The sequence below is a fragment of the Pagrus pagrus genome (genome assembly GCF_965226575.1).
Source record: "Pagrus pagrus genome assembly, chromosome: 23".
NCBI classification, from domain to species: Eukaryota; Metazoa; Chordata; class Actinopteri; order Spariformes; family Sparidae; genus Pagrus; species Pagrus pagrus.
Window position 1 is genome coordinate 7249218 of NC_140205.1, and position 21297 is coordinate 7270514.

The 21297-nt window shown below is 44.9% G+C and overlaps 1 protein-coding gene across 6 annotated transcripts in view; it reads left to right on the forward strand.

Annotated features, from left to right (window-relative positions):
* The window catches only part of bltp3b (bridge-like lipid transfer protein family member 3B), a 32413-nt gene extending 12355 nt beyond the window's left edge, over nt 1-20058 (forward strand). Inside the window, exons 3-25 of one of the 6 annotated variants that reach the window (XM_084346109.1) lie at nt 799-837; nt 3668-3759; nt 3924-4113; nt 4189-4329; nt 4935-5102; nt 5665-5845; nt 5979-6062; nt 6168-6329; nt 6447-6596; nt 6761-6876; nt 6986-7127; nt 7504-7697; nt 7797-8546; nt 8689-9335; nt 10465-10548; nt 11276-11424; nt 11737-11894; nt 12044-12194; nt 14118-14159; nt 16910-17169; nt 17457-17565; nt 17724-17881; nt 18347-20058. In XM_084346109.1, the coding sequence (XP_084202235.1) occupies nt 799-837; nt 3668-3759; nt 3924-4113; nt 4189-4329; nt 4935-5102; nt 5665-5845; nt 5979-6062; nt 6168-6329; nt 6447-6596; nt 6761-6876; nt 6986-7127; nt 7504-7697; nt 7797-8546; nt 8689-9335; nt 10465-10548; nt 11276-11424; nt 11737-11894; nt 12044-12194; nt 14118-14159; nt 16910-17169; nt 17457-17565; nt 17724-17881; nt 18347-18475 (4296 nt within the window). In that variant the 3' untranslated portion in view covers nt 18476-20058. The remainder of the gene's footprint in view (nt 1-798; nt 838-3667; nt 3760-3923; nt 4114-4188; nt 4330-4934; nt 5103-5664; nt 5846-5978; nt 6063-6167; nt 6330-6446; nt 6597-6760; nt 6877-6985; nt 7128-7503; nt 7698-7796; nt 8547-8688; nt 9336-10464; nt 10549-11275; nt 11425-11736; nt 11895-12043; nt 12195-14117; nt 14160-16909; nt 17170-17456; nt 17566-17723; nt 17882-18346) is intronic. The other 5 variants (XM_084346110.1, XM_084346111.1, XM_084346112.1 and 2 more) reach the window with 5 other exon arrangements.
* Nucleotides 20059-21297: the final 1239 nt, after the last annotated feature.

The following is a 21297-nucleotide window of genomic DNA, read 5'->3' on the forward strand; positions in this document are numbered from 1 at the left end:
TTAACCGGCTAATGCAATATTGCAACCATAATACCCATATCATTTACAGTAGACATATGTGGAGCATTAGATTTCTCAGTGAACAGTGGAGCTGTGGCACTGCAGGCATTGTCCGCTGTTAAAGTTGTAAAAAAAAAAGGAAAAAAACAGAGAACAGAGATCTGTATCTTACTTCCTCGCGTATGTCACCATTTCTTCTTTGTGTCTTCCTGTTACAGAGGAGCTAGTCCCAACACTCTCACCACATCATTTTAAACGACCGTCACACACAAATTAAATAAAAGTTGCTTCATTGGTTCCCCATAAATGCCCACACTGATTCAAAGGTAAATATTTTTGCTATGATGACTCGGAGTGACAGGCCTGAGCTAGTAACCCGTACTGGCCCCTCCTGGCAGAGGCCTGTGTCTCTAATTCAATTAGAGCCGTAAATGCTATGTATTTTCACACTTTGTGATTTATGACGTCTCAAAGAACAAGTCGCTCTGTGGGGGAAAAACTGCACATGAACATAAGCATTTAATCTCTTTTGCTGTATAATGTGACACGGACATGAATCAAGAGGCTGCGTGTTGAGGATTAATGGAGCTGCGGAGCTGAATGGAGCAAACTGCCACTCAGGCTAGACTCATTGATTTCTTTTTTTTCGTCCTTCATCTCAAGCTACCTCGCCTGCCATTTTGGCTTGATTTAATTCTGGGCAGTTTGGTTGCATTTAATTTAATTTTGCAGCTCCCATTGGCTGGCATTGGCTGAGGCTAAAAGAAGCTAAGCCGCTGTTTCTGTTATTGTTCACAGATACCATGGACGAAGTTGAAGACTCACCCAATCTCTTTGGTAAGTTTCACCTACCACACCTGTTGCTCACATAATCAAAACAGGACATCAGTAAGTTTTTATATATTTCATTTATTGTCATTTAAGTCATTGCATTCTTCTTGTACGACAAATGAACAAAAAAAGTTAAAACTGATTTGTATTTGGCAACGTAATAGGACACATTAACCACCTGTACTTATTGTGTTGTGCATAATTTAAATGCATAATATGTATTTTCTGCCACAAAGTGTCTCTGTTGTTTTCAAAACAATGAAAACAACAGACATAGTTTGTTGATGTGATGAAGTAGCGTGGGAGTTGGGAGTTGTTGCCTTCATTGTATGTAAAACAATGACCAGTGCCGCTCAAAGTCTGTTTGACGCGAGTCAGGCAGAAATGGTCCGAAATGAGGAAATGTATTTAAGTTTAATTTACATTGTGTTTAGTCACGTTCGCCAACTTCCTGCCTCACTCTCTGACGTGTCATCTGATGTTTCCCCCGGGAGTTACAGTGACAGGTGACCAAATGAAACACAGCTTTACTTTAAGTAAAATTACGGATTAAAACATTGTTGGAAACATTTTGGATAATGTCGGCACACAACTCGAAGTTTATAACAAAAGTCTTGTTGTTATTAGACCATTTAATGTGGAAGTGTTACATATTACACATTCAAATGACGCAGTTCATCACAAGGTGAAGAGCAGGAAACCACTGAAGGTGTTGTAGTTGGAGCTGTTGTCGTAGAGCACTCTGGTTGCGTCGAGCTGCACAAACACGCTGTCTCCAGCCTCCAGTTGCACCACTGCTGCGTTCGACGCACTGTCGTGGTTATCTGAGCCCGTAGTGTCCCACGTAGACACCAACCACTGGCTGTTCCTCATCATCCTCACCACCGAGTTGGGCTGTCCAGAGTTGTTGTTGTACATGGTGAATCTGAAGTAGTACACCCCCCGGACCCTGGCGGTGAAGATGCCAGTGGCGGGATTGTAGCCACTGCTGATGTTGGAGAGGATTTTTTGGTATTTCACTGGTGTGCTCTGTTGAAATGGACCAATGAAGCGTCCTAAAGCCACGGTGAAAGCCACCTTTGACGTGTTTGCAGATGCGATGTCTTTGAGTGCCTTCAACTGCTCCTCCTGAGCCTGGTTTACCTTTGAGAGCTCCTCGACCTGGCTCTTGTAGAACTGCATGTTGGCTTCGACTGTGGCCATTTTCTGCATCATGGTGCTGAGGGTTTGTTCAAACCTGCTCTGCGTCTGTGTCGTGGCTGCCATCGTCTCCCTCATGGCTGCCACCTCGCTGAGCAGGGCGCAGGTGTCAGGTTGACATACTGCCAGGCTGGTCCCAGTCCCCAGGTGGCTGTAATTCCCATTGCACAGGCTGCCTGAAAGCAACAACAGCAGGAGGACTACACGCTCCATTTTACATTCGTCTCCACAAAAACTGCTTGCTGAGTGCGGTCCATAGTCCTCGGACCTCATTTATACTTCTAGGCTCAATACTCATTTAAGAGGAACGCAAAGCTAGTTAATCATTTATTTAGCTCAATCATTACCTATCAAGGAACTGTATTAAAAGCTATCACAATAGCACTTTATTTAATCTGTTGTTTGTCACTAAACTGAATGCTGGTTGCCTGGCAGATTGTATAATTCACTGAGTTTCAAGGCGTTTTACCTTACTAGACAAGCCACTACTCATGTGAAAGTGAACAATGGAGGCGGCTTCAGCATCTTCATCCTGCACAACTGAAGTGTACTGCAGGTCTCAAGCTTGCAAAGTTGCCAACATTGTGTTTAGCTGATTGGCGCGCTTATCTTACAGCGAGAAAAACACTGGAAAGAAGTGCAAAGTACATGGACATTAAGACAAACAGGTAGTGAGTATTAGAGTTATTACCTACTGATCCAGTGTCTGTATTGGGTGCCGATATTGGCACACTTCAATCATCGGATATCGAACCGACGTCACCGACCCACATACCCATCCAGATTCCACTGTCTAGTTTGTTTATGGACTATAAATATGTGCACAACTTTATTAATTCATTTATTTCAGTTGAAACCGACAACTTTTCCCGCCCCTAGCCGTTCCTTTTCCTCATCATAACTACTAACAACACAGGACAAACTGTGAGTTTTTTTCATTTGTTTAGTCTATGAAGAAGATGTGAAAACTGAAGGAAATGGTGCCAGGCTGAACTTTCACACTAAACAAAAAACCCCTAAAAAACCCCCAACGGGACGCCTGTGTTGCTTAACGGCTGCGGCTCACTTCCAAGGGTGTGTCCACATATTGCTGTTGCCAGGCTGCCTGGCAATGTGTAGCACAGCTACTGCCAGACAGCCGTGGCTACTGCCAGGCTACTGCCAGCTGCCCGATTGGTACTGCGCAACAAAGATGAGAAAGCTGCAAGATGTCTCACTCCTTAGCTACGTCCATCATCAGCTCTGTTTACTGTTTTCCTGATGCATGTGTATCGCCGAACGTGACACAAGAATAAAAACAAACAGAAAGGCAAACTTGCAATGGGAAAGCAGTCGATCACAAATTTTTAGTGGGTTTACCGATATTTAAAAACATGCACACCAGTGATATAAATGAGCAGTTAGCTAACTGACTTTGAAAATATTTGCTACGAATTTTATTAAGTATCTATGAAAGTGGATTGGTGTATCCTGTAAATATGTTCTATGGAAATGGCTGCAGCAGCCGGACAGTGTTCCTGTGAAAGATCACATAAAAGATCGCGCTACAACTAAAAACATGACAGGGATATATGTAACATATTTATAAAGACATTGGTCACCGGGATGTGAAGTTAAGCCCATTACTTGCTTGCAGACCCTGGATAAAGTGGAAATGGAGATGAGTACCTGTGATGAGCCCCGTCCCCCTAATGGCCCGTCTCCCATAGCAACGGCATCAGGACAAAGGTGAGCACTGCGGTCGTTTCTGTTGTGCTTCTTGTAGCTCCATTATGTGCATTAGGGAGAAGAGCCTCCTTTCCTTGCCTGGATCAAAATAAGTTGCTTGAAATCACCTTTTTTTTTACCTTACTTTCTCTCAACCCTTGTCCATCTGTCTGTCCCCCGTGTAGTGAATATGGCTTTGCAGAGAAGGTGGTAGAAGGGATGTCACTGTCGATCAACTCCATCGTCATCAGGATCAGTGCCAAGGCCTTTAACGCCTCCTTTGAGCTCTCCCAGCTGCAGGTCTACAGCGTCAACACCAGCTGGAGCATCAGTGACCTGCGATTCACCCGCATCCAGGACCCTCAGAGGGGAGAGGTCAGTGTTGAGTCATTCTTTTTATTCCAAAAACTAGTCGTGTCTTCGTCGTACTGAGATGTCTGTTCGGCCCAGATCCTGACCTTCAAGGAGATCAGCTGGCAGATGATCCGCATCGAGGCAGACGCCATCCAGAGCGCCGAGCATGAGATGTTGAGCGCCCCCATTCGCCTCATCACCAACCAGTCCAAGATCCGAGTCACTCTCAAGAGACGGGTCAGCCTCAAACACACACACACACAAGTACATCCTTTGAATAGATCCATTTTAAGAAATTTGATGGACCAGTCTTTTAACGGCGACTGCTCTAAGCAACACCCTGAACAATAATCCCTCTGTAAGGGCTCACACGCTGCAGGGCCAACACCAGCGATTCATCAAACGGCCAGTGTGCATTCAAACAAAAAACACTATTAATGTCTGTTATGGAGACATGGAGATTTTCTTGCAATGCAGCATAAATTGCACAAAGACGGCTGTGTGAAAGTAATTAACCCCATTTGTTTCGTTAGGCTTTTACAGAACTGCTGAATGAAGCATTTATCACGAAAAACTTATCAACTAGCCCAAATGTGCAGTTGTAGTTCATATTGTAAAAAGGGATCTTCTGTTTGGGATTTACCTGATAAAGAACATGTAATGTGTTGTATTCAGAGTCAGGAACAAGCAGTTCAGTACAGTCCCATTGAGTTGAGTTATAAATGAAGACCTCACACAATAAGAGAATTTCCCTCCGAGTGTCATGTTACACTAATCGGAGCTCTCAGGCTACCTCCACCTGCATAATGCATGTTTATACCAACCGGCTCTACCTGACGCAGATTAAGGACTGTAACGTGGTGGCCTCCAAGCTGATTCTGGTCCTGGACGACCTGCTCTGGGTGCTGACCGACTCCCAGCTCAAAGCCATGGTGCAGTATGCCAAGTCTCTGAGCGAAGCCATGGAGAAGTCCGCACAGCAGAGGAAGAGCATGGCCACGGAAGACCAGGTGCACACATGACCGTCTCACACAGATATCCGCAAATACAGTGTTTATTTTTATTTTTAATTCCTCTATCTGTCTCCCTTCACCTTTTCACATTTTCAGCATTTCCCCCTCCCTTTCCCTGTCCATGCCCTAATTCCACCCTCTGTGGATGAGCAACGTCATGGTCTGATAGTTTGTCCTTGTGTCCACGGAAATCATGTCTGCCCCCGTCTGTGTCTCTCCCTGATGCCATATGGCGTCTATCTGCCTACAACATCTTTGTCTCTCTCTGTCGGTGTCTGTCAGTCTGCCCTATTTTTGGCTTCTTCAACACAAACACTTACAAGATGCACATTAATCGCCCACACAAATTCTCACCTCTGCAAGTCCCATGGAAAATGCAGTGGCCAATGTGCTTTCTGTAGTTTGGTGTGAAGCGCCATCTGCTGGAAGATTTGAGCATTGCAGCAATATTACCAGACTAAATACAACGACACACAAAGACCACTATCACAAGCATCAACAACACATCAGCATCTAAAACTTCAGTACTAATCATTGAATCTGCTATTTTTTTGTGCAGGTGTCGTCGGCGCCCCCCTCAGCCCAGCAAGTGCGCACCCAGCAGGCGTCCACCGCAGCTGACCAGAGTGCAACCATGGCCAAGCTGTTCAGCGCCTACGATGTATGCGAGACATCCCACCACCTCCAGATCACACACCTGGACCTGCACATCTGTGACGACATCCACGCTCAGGACAAAGGTAGCACATGCACAGATCTACGTGCACTGTACCTTAATAGTCTTTCATTCATATTTCTTTGCCACCAAGCTGTTTTTTTAACATCGTAATAAAGAGCTACGATTATTTTTCTGTCTTTCTTCCCTCTGTGCAGTGATCAATAAGAGGATAACGGGTGGAGCCATGCAGCTTTCCTTCAGCTCCATCACTCTGGACTACTACCCCTTCCACAGAGCAGGTGTGAATCCTGCAGCTCAGATTATTTTCCCAACACCGCATCTTATTTTTAGGCTTTTGTCTTACAGCTACTTGTACTCATTCTCCTCCTCTCCGACCTCTCCAGGTGACAGTTGTGTCCACTGGATGCACTACAGCGAGGCCACCAAGACCAGAGAGGGCTGGGCACGGAATCTGCTCGATGAGTTCAAGTCCAACGTGGAAATGTTGAAGACCGCAGTTCGAGACCAGCAAGGCCCGCCCCCTGCGCAAAGTTCCCCCCAACACGGTAAACGCATACACTTAGACACGTGTTTGGTGTAACTTGATCAGGGTGTGTATTTTGTTGTATCTCTTGGCACACACACACGGCACATCATCCCTTGTTGGGTTTTCTGTCCTCCAGTGTCCCTTAGGGACGATGTGTATGGGCCTCTAGGAAGTCAGGAGAGATCAGGAGAAGGAGGAGTAGGGCTTAGGGAGGCAGATGGAGGACTCGTAGAGTGGAGCTCACACACACAGCGTCCGGCCCAGTGCTGCTGGTGTCTAGAGCCAGGTACCTAGGTGTGTGTGCGCACAGCTGGGTGCGGTGATACACACCTTTTGCAAGGCACAGAGGTTTCCTGTCGGAGAACTGAGTTTTTCCCCCTCTTTTTCATTCTGTTTTCATTTTTGTTTCCTCTCTCTCTATCCTTCCATCTCTTCTTTCTTCATCTGCAGGTAAGATTAACACCTCCTCCAGCGTTTCCTTCAGCCCTCCACCCACTCAAAGCCCCAAGACGCAGCTCATGTCCAGCTCCGTTGTTCTCAGGATGGCTGACTTCAGCATCTACCAGGTCACTACAAGCACACTCTGGTTCACAAACCTTAATATAAAGAATCACTGAGACTACGCGCATCTTCGCTGCTCTGAGTGATAATTTCGGTGTCGTTTGTGTGTCGTAGGTGTCAACAGCGGACCAGCGTCGCTCCAGCCCCAAGGCCATGATCTCCTGCAATAAGAAGTCCTTGTACCTGCCCCCCGAGATGCCAGCCATTCATGTGGAGTTCACAGAGTACTACTTCCCTGATGGAAAAGACTACCCCAGTAAGACTTAGACTCAAGAAAGTAGCATCTCATTTTAGAAAATCTTCATCTAGCAGGTCATGAGTTGTGTAAGTAGCTGTTTTTATACAACAGGCCCACTGTTTTGGCAGCGACCTTCCATCTCTCACCTCCCTCTTGCATCTATTCAGCCCATTTGCTCCCCTATGTGGTAGACATTGACTGCTGTGTGGCTGAGTGGACATTGATTTTCTGAATTACGCCCAGTGCTCCGAATGAGGAATCACCCAATTAATTCATGATATGGATTTCTCACGAATTCCCTCCGTTAGGAACCAGACAGTTCGAGGTTTATGTAGGAATTTATGTTCAACCCTGTAACGTCGTATCTCTTCCCAACTTCCTCCCGCTCCTCTAGTCCCGTGTCCTAACCTGTATGCCCAGCTGAACGCCCTGCAGCTCGTCCTGGACCCTCGCAGCCTGGTGTGGATCAACCTTTTCGCCCTCGACCTCAGGCAGAGTCTGGAGCAGTTCATGGAGATCTACAAGCTCAGCGACTCGCAGAAACCGGAAGAGCACGTTGACATCAAGGTTGACGGCCTCATGCTCAAGGTGAGGTGGAAGATGGACCCATGAACTTCGGTGTAAATAAAGTTATTATTGCATGTATTCTGTTATTTATGCTGATTTTCTGTTCCTTCTCTCCATTAGCTGGTGATTCCCACCGATCGGGACGCCTCCTGCCCTGCTGATCTGCCCCGCTCCATCTCAGTGCAGACCTCAGAAATGGTCGCCACGAACACCCGACACCCTGCTAACTGCACCCGATCCCACCTTGAAGCCCTGCTGCAGGCCTTCGAAGAGGAGCCCTTCTTCTCTCCTTCTTTCTTCTCATTCCCTCGCTCCTCCTCCTCCTTGCCCCTCCTCCATCCCGTCTTCCAGCGACACGCTCACGAACAAGACACCAGGCTCCACGACATCTACCGGGGCCTGGTGGTGCCGACGATGGGCACAGACTCCCTCAAAATGCCAGCTGCTACCGACTTTTGGGCGCTGCACTTCGCCCAGTTTTGGGTGGACTACGAAGGCACCCGTGGAGGCAAAGGGCGACCGCAGCCCTTTGTGGACTCCTTCCCTCTCACCGTGTGGGCGTGTCAGCCTGCGAAGATCGTCCAGCACCAGGAGAGGCTCAAAAGTGCTGCTGAATCAGGTTTAACCAGGAGCACATCTGGAGAGGCTGTTGCACGTCTGCAGAGGAAACGATTGCTGAAGGAGTATTACAGCACTGAGAGTGCACCAGCATCGTCTCACAGCAACGATGCAACACCTCCACCCAGTAACGGACTCCATAAACGCCTCTCATTGGACAGTCTGCCTTCCTCCTCCTCTTCTTTGTCGCCATCGAGGAAAGATGCAGGTGTGAATGTACTGGTGCACGTGCAGAAGCATTTAAGTGCTCAGGTACGTTTTTTTGATTCGAGTATTTTTTAATACATTAGGTAACCGAACATGTAAACAGTTGAGGTATTTCAGGCTGAACCGACAGTCTGGTCACAAGCATGGCTCAAAATGGCATAATAACCACTTTGTTCTGTGTGTCCAGGTGAGCCACCGGCAGTATGTGTTCCTGATGCATCTCCAGCGCAGCATAAAAGCCCTGCAGCAGACACTACAGCAGGATCTGGAGGAGATGGGCTTAAAGAAAGACCGCAAGGATCCCTCTCAGCACCCCGCAGACCACCAGCCCTTCACTGTCTGCCTGGGCCTCCTGCTGAAGAGTGCGGAGGTGTCCCTGCTCCTGAAGCCCGTCGCCCAGCCCGAGGGTTCGGGATCTCCTCTGGGGTCTGAGCTCTCGCCCTCGGAGAGCCGAGGAACTCTGGAGCCTGGGAGCGAAGCGGGAGACGGGGCGGAGAAGGGGAGTGAAGGAGCTGGATCTGGGTTTGAAGGAGGAGCAGCCAAAGGGGGATGCACTGTAGACCAGCTGTTATGCGGCGAAGGCTCGGACGGTCCTGCACCTCTCGTCCCCACCACGAATCACAAAGCCTCACTGGAGGAGAGGACTTCCGCTAAGAACTCTTCAGATGAAGGAGGCGAGGCGGTCGTGGACGGGTTGGGTGGGGGTGAAGGAGCGGGAGCCGGGCTAGACTCCAGAACCCAGACGAGCGACCCCCTGTCGGACCAGCTCGGCAGCAAAGACTGGAGCGACAAAGACTCTGCTGGAGCCACCAAGATGCCTCAGTCAATATCCAGGTATTCACTTTATGACACAGGAAGGCTTGTTAATTAATTTAGTAAACAAGGCTGTTGTTTTGCTTTCAGCACCTTTCAGGCTGATTCTTTTTTGTACTTGAAGCAAAATGAATCAACAACCACTTATCTGCAGAGTATTTGCTGGATCCATCCTCACGAATGCATTGATTTGCTGCTTTCCTCTGTTTTTAAACAGTTTTTGGACTGTTTACGTTCAACTAGAGCTGCAACAATTCAAAAGAAAATTTGTTGCAAATTATTCTCAAAATGATTAAATAATTAATTTACTTTTTTCAAGAAAAATCACAATCAGTGTTTCCCAAAGCCACAAATGTCTTGTTGTGAAACAAGCCAAAGAAATTCAGTTTACTCTTATTATAATTACTCAAACTGATTAATCGATTATCATCATCACATTGATTTCATTTTTAATCAATTGATCGTTGCAGCTCTATAGTGAACAATTATTCCGTTTATTGAGAAAACAATCTGAAAATGAATTGAAGATGAAAACAATCAATAGTTACAGCCCTAAATTAAACTATCGGTTACTTTTTCAATTAGTCAAGTCTTTTTTAGGCTATGAACAGTCAAAAAAGTATTGTACAAAGCTCATTGCAGCCTCTAACTGGCAAATATTAAGTGTTTTGCTTAATTAAAACAAATCGTTTCCATTTTTGTTTTCTATTGATTGACCTTCTCAGCTCTACGGTAGCTGATATTTCTCACCATTTTTGACATTTTACAGACTAAACAAGTTGCCATTAATTATGTCAGTTTTAAGATTTCCTAACTGAATCCTCCTGTGCTTCACTATGGATGATGCAAATCAAATGAATGAGTCTTTCGCTCTCTAATTAAATCTGTCTGTTCCTGAACACAAGAGCTGTGTGTTGAACTCCCTCACGAGTGTTTGTCAGTATAAATGTTCACTCGTCTGACATTGTCAATGTTGGTCGGCCTCAATTTGCCATGTCTTTCTGTGTCCTCATCTCCTGTCTGTCCGCTCATCATTTTCTTATCGTTTCTTCACTCATTCACTTCCTTTTCGGCCTCTTGACCTTTGCTTTGACCCATGCGAGGTGTGCGTGTGTGTGTGTGTGTGTGTGTGTGTTTTCTCTCTACCAAGGAAAGGAAGTTTGTCTGTGGTTTCTGATCTCCTCAGCTCCTCAAACTCCAGCAGATCCACCTCCCTTTATTCCATGTCCAACATGTAAGACACTGGATCTGTGACTAGCTGTGTTAATGAGTGTGTGCGTGTGTGTATATGTGTGTGTGTGTGTGTGTGTGTGTCTGTATATGTACTCTGTGAGTTGTGATAAATACAAATCAGTGCAAATGTGTGTATGTGACTGCCCTGTGGGCATGCATTTGCATGTGCATGACACGCTGGTCCTCGTCCGTGTGTGTTAAATGAGCTTTTTCTCGTACATGTTGACTCGTGGTTGATGTTAGAGATGATAAACGAAGCTCCTTCTTTGTGACAGTTCTTTCTTTTCTTTTCTTTGCTTTTTTCCAGCCTTGTGTTCTCTGTCTCTGTGGGAGCCACTTTGATTCTGTCCTTTGTGATTTTTCTTTAGATCGTTTCTGGCGCTTTGGAGGATAGCACACTTGATTCTTACATGACCTTAAACAACACCACACACAAAGGAGTGAAGCGATATTTAATTCATGACTTGTGGAGTAAGCCCTGTCAGCTCTCTGAGAGCGCAGTGGTCTCAGCTCAGTGTCAGCACAAGAACAATCCCTATTAGATTTGGTGAAATAAAAGCACTGGACCTGGTTTCCTCCTCTTTTCTGGTCCTCTTAAATCAGTCGTAAATCAGTGACATGCATGGACAGTGTTACCCAAAACCGATTTTTAAACTACACACAGAGATACCACTGATTTGTCAGTCACACGGTCTTCTCCACGTGACTCCATGTCTTGTCTGTTGTAGTGGTCGTTTGATGCGGGACCGCTCCCAGTCCAGTTTCTCAGTGTCCTATAAGAACATGAAGAAGAGCCCGTCGCTGCAGTCGCTGGACAACATCTCCATCGACAGCTACCTGATGGAGGACGGAGACACATACAGTCTGCTGGAGAGAGGTGCAGCAAACTTTAATGCATTCTTACACATGTTTTTAACTTGAGTACTGATGCAGTGTTTGTCAGACAATAGCATAATGTTTTTACATATAACATCCAATAAAAACAAAGAATCTTTCCCCTACAGGGATCAAAAATATGATTACTGCACATGTAGTGGTAGGAAACTGTATTGACCAGAAGGTGGCAGCATTGTTCTGCTATGTCAGTACTGTACAGTTGCAGGGGAATGTATGCAATGTAAAAAAGGCAAAGTCAAGTGTGTGTCTCCTCAGTGTGAGTAATATTTCTGTGTCTTTATGTACGGTACAGATGACGTGTCCATATCAGGCTTCAAGGACGCCATCAGCGAACAAAGTGCCACCGAGAGCGCCACAGAGGCAGCAACTGGTCATGAGCAGGAGGGAGGCGTGTCTCCCGACACTGTCAGCGCTACCTCCCAGAGCACCGACGATCCCACGAAAGATATGGCAAGTTGCTAAAACTTTGGAAATACTGGAAAAGACGAAAAAATTGGCAGGCCTAAAAAATATATCCTGTCCAGTATTGGAGAAATTCTCACAGTTGATGGTGCTGTCCATAATTTTCCTCACTGTTTTCATGCACTCCTCCCCTCCAGGTGTCGGTGCTGGTGCTGAAGGTGCAGTCGGTGTGTGTGGGCATGGAGGCGGTGGGCGAGAGCACGGCCGTCGCTCTAGAGGTGGGCCAGGTCACACCCAGCCAGCTGGGCAACGTCTGCCTCAGACAGTACCTCAGCAACCGCAGCCTGGGTAAGAAGAAGTCTATGTACATGTTTTTACTGTGGGAAATATGGTGCTTTTCAGTGAGCTGTAATGTAATGCATTGCAGTAATAACAGGCATTTTTCTGTATGATTTCTACTTTGGACTCACATTTCAAACATCACAGGTGCCATATGCAGTATCTAACACAAACCTTTGACAAAGCACAACAAATGTAACCCCTTCATCAATATAAACACATATTTTATGGATATAAAATAAAGACTAGAAGCCATGTTAATAGTACAGGGTTCCCACAACTCCATAAAAGTCTCAGAAGGTCTTAAAATCAAGGAAATTATGACTAAAATGACTATGACTTTCTTTTCAGTAGAAGAAAAGTCTTGACTGTCTTTACTTGTATTTGTTGATGTAGTAAAAAGCAGCTCATGCAAAAAGCTACACATTTCCTGGTTTACACCAAGCTGCCATATGAATACTGTTGAAATGAAGAAATAATGATGCTTCATTATATCTCAATTTTTTTTTGCAAAACCGCAAATTGGCAAAATACTGAAGAACAAGCTGTTCTTGTTTTTAAATTACGTGCTGGTTGATTACATAAACCAAATCCACCACAATAGTCTTCTGTCAAAGTAGGCTGCAGCCTGTTTCTGAGGTTCAAACTAATGCTGAAGATGAAAGTGAAGGAGCATTTGTCAAGATTTAAGCGCACAAGTAGGGCAGCTACGAAACAAGAGAGAACAGCAGGGGAATGACTACACTGTGTGTTTGTGGATTTAGGCTAAAGCCGGCCACGTAACCAACTTTTAGTTTCTTTCGTAGATTGTTATTAGATGAAATTTTCTGGTATTTTGCCTCAAATGACAGTAGAGTAGGAAACACATGGACAGAGAGGAAGCACATGTGATAAAGGTCTTAGAACAGATTTGAAGCTTTGCTGTTGGGTTTAAACCACCAGGATGCCCCACAACCGACCCTGCCCAACCCCTCCTCCCCCAGCGAAACAGACCGCAAAACCATTCCTGCTTCACCCACAACAGACAGCAGCAGGAGGAGGAGGCTGGTAGACAGTGTAGATGTAGCACAGAGAAAACTGACTGACTGTTCTGACCATCAATCTGTAATTTAAGGCAATTTTCATGCCAAAAAAAAACGCCAAAGTAAATGTTTCTGAAATCAAGGTGATTATAGTTAACTAAAACTAAATTAAAAGCTGAAACTATCATCAGTTAACTGAAATAAAAATAGAAACTAGATTAAAAAAAACCAAACAACTAAAACAAACTGAAACCGTATTGTAGACTTAGAAAACTTAACACACATTAAACAAAAATATTCCGGGAATGTCTTTCGTTTCAGTTGACTTGGTCAAATTTGTAAACACAACAAGCATGAGGAGGCATCGGTAATACCTATTCTGAACTCCTTAAATCTTGTCTGACAAATATCCACAATTTTATATTTTAAAAAAGTCTAATACTAATAAAAACTTATCTAAAACACTTTTAAATACTGAAATGAGCAAACCCACTCTGAAGCTAACTGAATTGAAAACAAAAATGATTAAAAATGAAAGAAAAAATGAAAACTATATGCTCACGCTTGGTGCTCCAAGCTACGAGTCCGTACCTCTAGCTGCACTTCTGTCTGAGCTAACTAGCTCACAGCAGCTACAGTTAGCAGCAGTTAGGTGCATATTGCATATTGCAGCTTTAAATCTTGCCCCAAACAAATTATAACACAATAATCCTAAAGCTAATATTGTAACTAAGCTAAACTAAACTAAAAAAGCTACTTGAGAAAATAATCAGCACATACATTTATAAACCCCCCGATGTCCTCCAGTAGGCTGTCCATCATTTGAAGCGCACACACACACACATTTACACACTAACAAGCACAGCCACCACCCCCTCCTCTTTATTTACCTTGCCATAACTCCCCACAGGTATGGTGTGTTCAGTACCAATACCTGCTCAAAGCAGCCAAGGTAACTGCTGTGTGTTAATTCACCATCTGTAACCTAACGTGCATGTTTGCCTCAGCTCAGCAAGTGCGTGCGTGTGCGTGTTTTCTTCCAGTTTGTCTTCTGTCAAGTCTCATTTCCAGACTCGGGACCTTTTTTGCTCGACGGCATGCACTGCAGATGCACATAGATACAGTGTGTTGCAACGCATGGAGTGTCTCATTTTTCAGCAGCAGTGGGTGTTTATGTGACATTGAGATCTCTTTCCTCCCGAGTGTGTGTTCACGTGTGTGTGTGTGTGTGAGAGGTTAAATTTGACAGTAATGGAGTGAGTGCTCCCATTATTTGCAACATTAGGCCCAGATACTTAAACGTGTGTGCGTGTGTGTATGTGTGTGTGTGAGGCTGATTCAAATGAACTGCAACAATTTGTGCGGACCGGTGTTAACCCCTCGTCCTCCCGCTCTCCTCTCCGCCTAATTTGCCCTCTCTCTCCCCGTCTCCCCCTCGTCTCTCCACTGCAGCAGACTTTGCAGTTTCAGTCCAGTGATTCAGGCAATGAGAGAAACGCCAGCTTTACCCCTCGCTACCTCTCCTCCTCCTTCCTCCTCCTCCTCCTATCTCACAAGAGCAAACCCTCCTCCTCCTCCTCCTCCTCAGCATCCTCCCCCTCCTCTTTTCTCTTTTTCTTCCTCCACCTTTCCATCCTCACTCTTCCCTCCAGCTCCCACTACGTCTTCCTACTAATCCTCTGTCATTTAACCCCCCCCTCCCCTCTTCTCTCCACCTTTTTCTTCCCCTTCATCCTCCCTCCCTCTCTAGGCCATCTTTTCTCTTCCGTCCCCGTCTTATCACAGTCACTCAGTCCTCGGCTGCTGGCTGCCTCCCTCTCTTTTCTCTCTCCTCACCCACTCCAATCTCCTCTTTTTTTTCTCCTTCTCCCTCTCTCTCTCCATTTGCCTCGACCTTAGCCGCCCAGGATTGAGAAAGAATATGTCATTTTATCAGAGAAAAGCTGACAGCGATTTGCGTGCCTGCCTGTGTGTGAATGTTTTCTGCTCCATGGTATTAACCCTCTCTTGACTTTCCTTCGTAGAGCTTTATTGAAGGGTTGTGGCGCTCTCCTCGCTGTCATAATTAAAAGATTTTCTTTTAAGTGGCCATTTCCATGCCTTGCTGAGTGTTTTAATTCAAAACCCGTGGTGTCTCTCGCCTGGTAAAAACTCATGCTTGTGTGTGCTCGCCAGCTGAATTAGTGTGTAAAGGAGGGTTTTTAATTACCCTCCGCTCGACTTTCATCAGTTCGTATGTGTTCTCTCTCTCTCGCTCCTCACTTTTTCGCCTCCCTTATCTCTCTTTTTAGGAAATCGCATCGTCAAATTTTGAGTTGAATTCAGGTCGTTCAGATGTATAAAACTCTCGCTTTCACGGTTTTCAGCACCCCAAGAGTGTCTGATTCATAAAAGGAAGGAAAAAAAATTATGCAATGGTTAAGATTTCACTTTGAATCCTCACCGCTTTGGTGGGAGTTTCCACCGAAGCCTCTAATCCCTAGTCCTCGGAAATAATTAAACATTACTGCAGCGAAGAGCCTGTGGGATTGTATAGAATCTGAAGTCTCCTTCAGCCCACCTTTCCCTTAATTCCTTCCCGCTCTCTCTCTCTTTCAGCTCACTTTGCTTTTCTTTCTTTTGTTTCCAACTGTCTCTCCCGCTCCTCTTTCTAAAATTCTGCTTCTTCTGTCTTTTCATTCATCCCGCCTCTTACTTTACCCTTGTTTAAACCTGGCCTTAACATGCACCCCCCCTTTTGTTTTTTTTTGGAGTGAACATTTTAAAGTCACAGTGAAACTCCATAGCTTCCATAATGTGAGGCATTTCCAACAGAAAAGGGAACATTTTGGCGAAAGAAATACTTAAATCTGATTGGATCACTCAGGTGAGCGTGGCGTAGCTGATATAAGGCTACACGAAGCTGTGTAGGACTGTTGACCTTCACCCACACCTCCCATAACTGTTAAACGTGAAGGAGATCCATCCATCCACGCTCAACAAGTTTTGCCTGACATTTCAAGTGGTTTTATACGATGGGTGGGAAGCTAATCGCCCTGAATCACATTTGATTAAACCCATTTGTGCACACGCCCTCAAGTGATTATAAGTCATCAAAAATACTTAAGAGCTTAGAGAAAAGGATGAACTAGAAAAAAAGAGGGATTTTGATTCCATTGTGCTCAAAATTGATTTTTTTTGACATTCGGCAAAATACCGAGCCAACTAATACTGGGTTTTTGAGGCCATCACTGATATGTAGGAGCAGGGCTGGGCGACACAGCCAGGCTATATCGTGATCGATATTTAGAAGTTCAACAAATCCAACAACAATCTCTTGTAACTTAACAATTCTGATATATCGGCTGATTCTTTGGCCTGGCCGATCTATCGATCCACCTCTAATGCCAACAGATAACTGAATGATCAACACAGGGACACGGGAAAAATCTGGAACGTGTATTTTTCATTTCACTGTGTCTTTAAAACAGTTTCACTCAAATAGCACATTAGATATCAAACAGGATGGAATTGGATCGGACCGGAGAGGAGCTCACTGTCAGATTCAAACGATGTGAATCATTAATAGAGGAGTCCTATCTCACACTGGGTGTATTTTAATGTCAGGTCTTAGTGTATTCCAGCTGAATCATCTCTACATGCACTCCACAGATGTGAAACTGAAGCCGAAGCTTACGCCAGCTTTCTCCTATTCCCTCACAGCAGGTGGTGACATCAACTCCGCGTCCCTCAAGGGCCTCCACAGTCCGGAGGTGCGGGCTCGCCTGGAGAGCGGGCCCTGCGCCGCGGCTCACTCCCCGCTGGCCGAGCGCAACGGCTTCCTGCAGCTGCGTCTCCACGGATACCAAGCCAGCTTCTTGATGTCCACGATGCGTAACCTGGCCCACTTCCTGGAGGATGACACCGCGCCGCAGGTGCTGCCTATGGAGATCAGCGTCAGGGACACACACATCAACTTAAAGGTGAGAATTCCAGCTTCCAGCGCCTTTAATCCAGAGTTTAAAGGTATATTTTTTACCCTGAGGTGATTGTTGCAGAACTGCTGTTTACCTGCAGAATATTTGTCCTAGTTTTTCCAAACTTGTTTCAGTAATAGACCCCATAACTCACTGCCGTACAGTGCAGCAGCTTCCATAACCAAGTTAAACATTTTGATCTCTGGCCTTATTTTAATTTGGATTTAAACTGAATGTTTAACGACATAAAAAGGCTGTTCTCTAATTCCAACATGTGCCGCCTCTTTCTCCAGGACGACGGCCCCCGGGACAATCCCTCCGACCCCGAGCCTTCGCCGATCACCCTGCATGTGGACAGCCTCATCATACACAGAAAAGACGACGGCTCCTTCTCTATAGGAGGTGACGCACAATTTTTTTATCCGCCAGATATTTTCCACCTCCACTCCAGCGCTGATTCACTGCAGTTATATAACATGTCCTACTAAATGCTTTTAAGTCCACGCTCGCTACATCCACACCTCCAAATTCACTCCTGTTGTCTCTGCTTGTCCTCTCAGTGGACACGGCTGCAGAGACCAAACCCAGGAAAGAGAGCGCGTTGACTGACAGCACTCTGAGCCCGGTCCCTGAGGTGGTGAGCAGCGTCTGCTGTGTACCGAAGGCTACGCAGACCCAAGCCCCGCCCACCACCCCCCCTCCATCGAGCAGAGAAAAGGTGAGCTGCACATGAGAGGATGCAGTGTGGGGGGTACATGGGTGTAGAAGTTATATCTCGACGATTGCATGCAGAAACACGTTTCTCCCTCTCTTCTTCTTGTGTTTTCCTCCCACAAATTTAAATTGCTGAACAAAAGACACATTTTCTGGACTGCCAAATTTTGATTTTTGAGCTATTCCTGTTCACCGCTTGGCTTCCATTTCATTTACAGTGGGAGTGATATTTATAAAATTGTGCAGAATACAAGAATTACATTTTCAGATGGAACATTAAGAGGGAAAAGTTAGATAATGCTGTTTTAGGACCAACATGTCCTCTGATGTAAACAATAAAACACGTTGTTTGCTAAAAATGTATCATCAAACATAGTTCTGTCATTTTATTTGAACATTTTATGACACGAAAAACAATCCAAACACACACTGACGCCTCCCTGTGAACCTTGTCATTGTGTTTGAACAGATGCTGCTGGAGGAGAACGAATGTTTGAAAGTGGAGCTCTCCCGAGCCAAGATGGCTCTGGCCGAGGCTCAGATGGAGAAGGACTCGCTGCTGCACCGCATGAAGAGCCTCAAAGTCAACACCAGCTAGACCCGGCTCTCTCTCTTCACCCTCAGCCTTTCAAGTCGCTCATCCCCCGCTGGTCTGCAGTCAGAAGAACTGAAGGGGTCGAGGGTCAGCAGCATAATTAAAGGAGAAAAGGGGGATTTCGTGACTAAAAACGGCTCCGTTTACGCGCTTTTTTGTTGAGTGAGCCACCGCGTGACTTTAGACCTTCAAAATAATTCCTTCATAAAGCAATGCAGAGTCTGTGTGAAGGCTCAAAAATCCATGTTTTTACACGCTTGTCGTCTGTTTTGCGTTCTCCACTTCGGACCGTGGAGGCTGGGAGAGAGTTGGAAAAAAAGGGAGGAATGACATTTAGCGTGTGCGTGTTTGTGTGTGTGAAGAACGAGGATGAGGATCTATATCCATAGTTGTGCCTACACGAAACCCTTCCCACACTATGTTGTGTAAGTTGAAAAACAAAAGAATCACAGCTAATCGTAGACGAGCTCCATTCAGTCCTGTAGGTATGAAGGAACACTGAATGTCGCATCTTCAGAGGAATGTCTCAAAAAAAAACCCGACTTATTTTGCACTGCACTGAAACTTGCGATTTCGTGCTTTCATATTCAGAGAGGACGAGACAAATCACTCTCCCGCTCGTCCTCTCGAGTGTGTACAGTGTATATTGTATAAGAATGTGAACACATGACTATTTTCTTCAGAACTTTGCAGTGTTTCAGTTGAATGTGTGTGCGTTTGTCTCGGCCAGAACAAGCATCTCATTACGACAAGTTTATATCCGTCAGTTCCACAGCTTTGTCAGCAAAATGCCCCCCCCACAAAAAATGTCTGTATCGCCGCCTCCCTCCTCTTATTTTTCTATGTGTAAATATCTACTTAACATGTGCAGCACTTTTAAAAAAAAAAAAATGAGGCACTGTAAATAGAATTAGAACTGTGAGAGAACAAGAGTGGAGAGATTTAGAAAAGAAGAGGAGTAGGAATATAAAGGCACACTGAAGCTGCCTGACTACATATATGTGTTTGTCTTTGTGTAAATTTCTAACCTGCCATGTGTAGTTTTTTTCATGAACAAGCGTCGAGCCTATCTGCTGCTGTTCCACGCTTTCATGCCTGTGTGACGACGACGACTTCAGGGCAAGACCCCTGAGCAGATGTTAAAAACGACTAAGACTTGTCTAACAGCACATGCTTTGGCACAGCACAAGAAGACTATAAAAGGACAGTTTGAAACCCTCGCGTAAAGGTCACCCGTCAGTCTACATATGCAACTTGAGCTCGGCCCGTTTCATTTCAGTTTCTGTCCTCGAAAAAAGAAGTCGTTCTGGTTTCTGTGACGGTGGTTAAACACACCTGGTTCTCTGTGTAAGACTTGAAAATGTCAGAGTTGAGGGATTTTAACACGATTGTATGTGAAGAGTTTTTCTTTTTCATCCATTCATCACAGCCCTCCTCCTCCATCCCTCTCAGCGAAACTCTGTCGAGGAAGAAAAAGACACAAAGTAATAATAAGTTGTATTTTGTCTGTCAAAGCTGCTGAAATACTGATGAAAAATAAAAAGGTGTCTGACCTCGAGTGACGTCACTTGAGGCAATTTATCAGATTTTGTTTTCCTTGTTCCGTCCTTGATTTCTACCGCCTCTTTTTCACTTTCTTATAAAATGTTTATCACAAATGCTACAGTGCTGCCTGCACACACACACTTTGTGACTTTAATACCCACACCAAGGTGTGGAGGTTTATGGAGGGTATGTTTTCAACCCCCATTCTAGTTAGTTGGTTGGTTTGTAAGCAGGATTACAAAAAAACTACTGATCAGATTCTCACTAAACTTGGATGGAGGATGTGTCTCGGCCCAGAATAGACCCCCTTAACTTTTGGTGCGGATCTGGATGTTTTTCTCACATCCTTTAAAGGGACACTATGTAACATTTTTTCAAACAATTTTCTTGAACTGTAGGACCTCTCGGCAGGAAATTGCCTATTTTTCTTTTCACATACAAATGTAAACATATCACTTTCAAGCACATCTAGAGACTCGCGTTGGGAAGAATTTTAAAGCCCTCACATTACCGGTTAATTCGGACCAAACAATGGTATCAACCAAAGTCCAAGACCAGATTTCTCCTCCTATTGGAGAGAATTAGGATTAAATAGGCCTTAAACTCCTGTAGTCTGAGCCCCTTCTTAGGTCTCGCTAACTTCTATTCTTTGAATGAAAAGCTCTCTGTTTGTTTATAGACCTGTTTTAGTTTGTATTGTGGACAGAACACCATGAGAGTCCACGCATCTGCAATCAGAACTACATTTAAACAAAAAAACAAGCTGCCAGTGGATGTTCAGGCGTATATATACTCTTATTCTCTGTTATTCCAACGTTCAGTTACTCGTTGGCGTCACGTTTCATGCAAATGGTCCATTTTCCCCAGTTTTCTCAAAGAAATCTCCTTCGCTTCTTCGTCGATACGTCAGATTTTCCATTGAATAGATTTCCCAGATGATCGTAAACAGACCCTGTGGAGTTCCCCTTACTGTACCACTCCAAGATCACTCAAGTACACACATTACCACAAAACATGGCCTGGAAAATAATAAACACATAGTCAACAATAAACAGGTTCCCCAAAGTGGTCCCATGAGGAGTTTCAGTTGGAGTAAACACAGATTTGTATGTGCTGTTTAAGTGAAAGACACCACATCTGCTTCTTGTAGCCAGAAGGATGCAAACTTTGAATAGGAAAGTCACACTTCAAGCCACTGATAATGAGTTATTAAAGGCTAAAGGTTTTTATGACTTTTTAAAGTTATTGTCAGGGTTAAAATCTGTGGAAGATTGTACTGT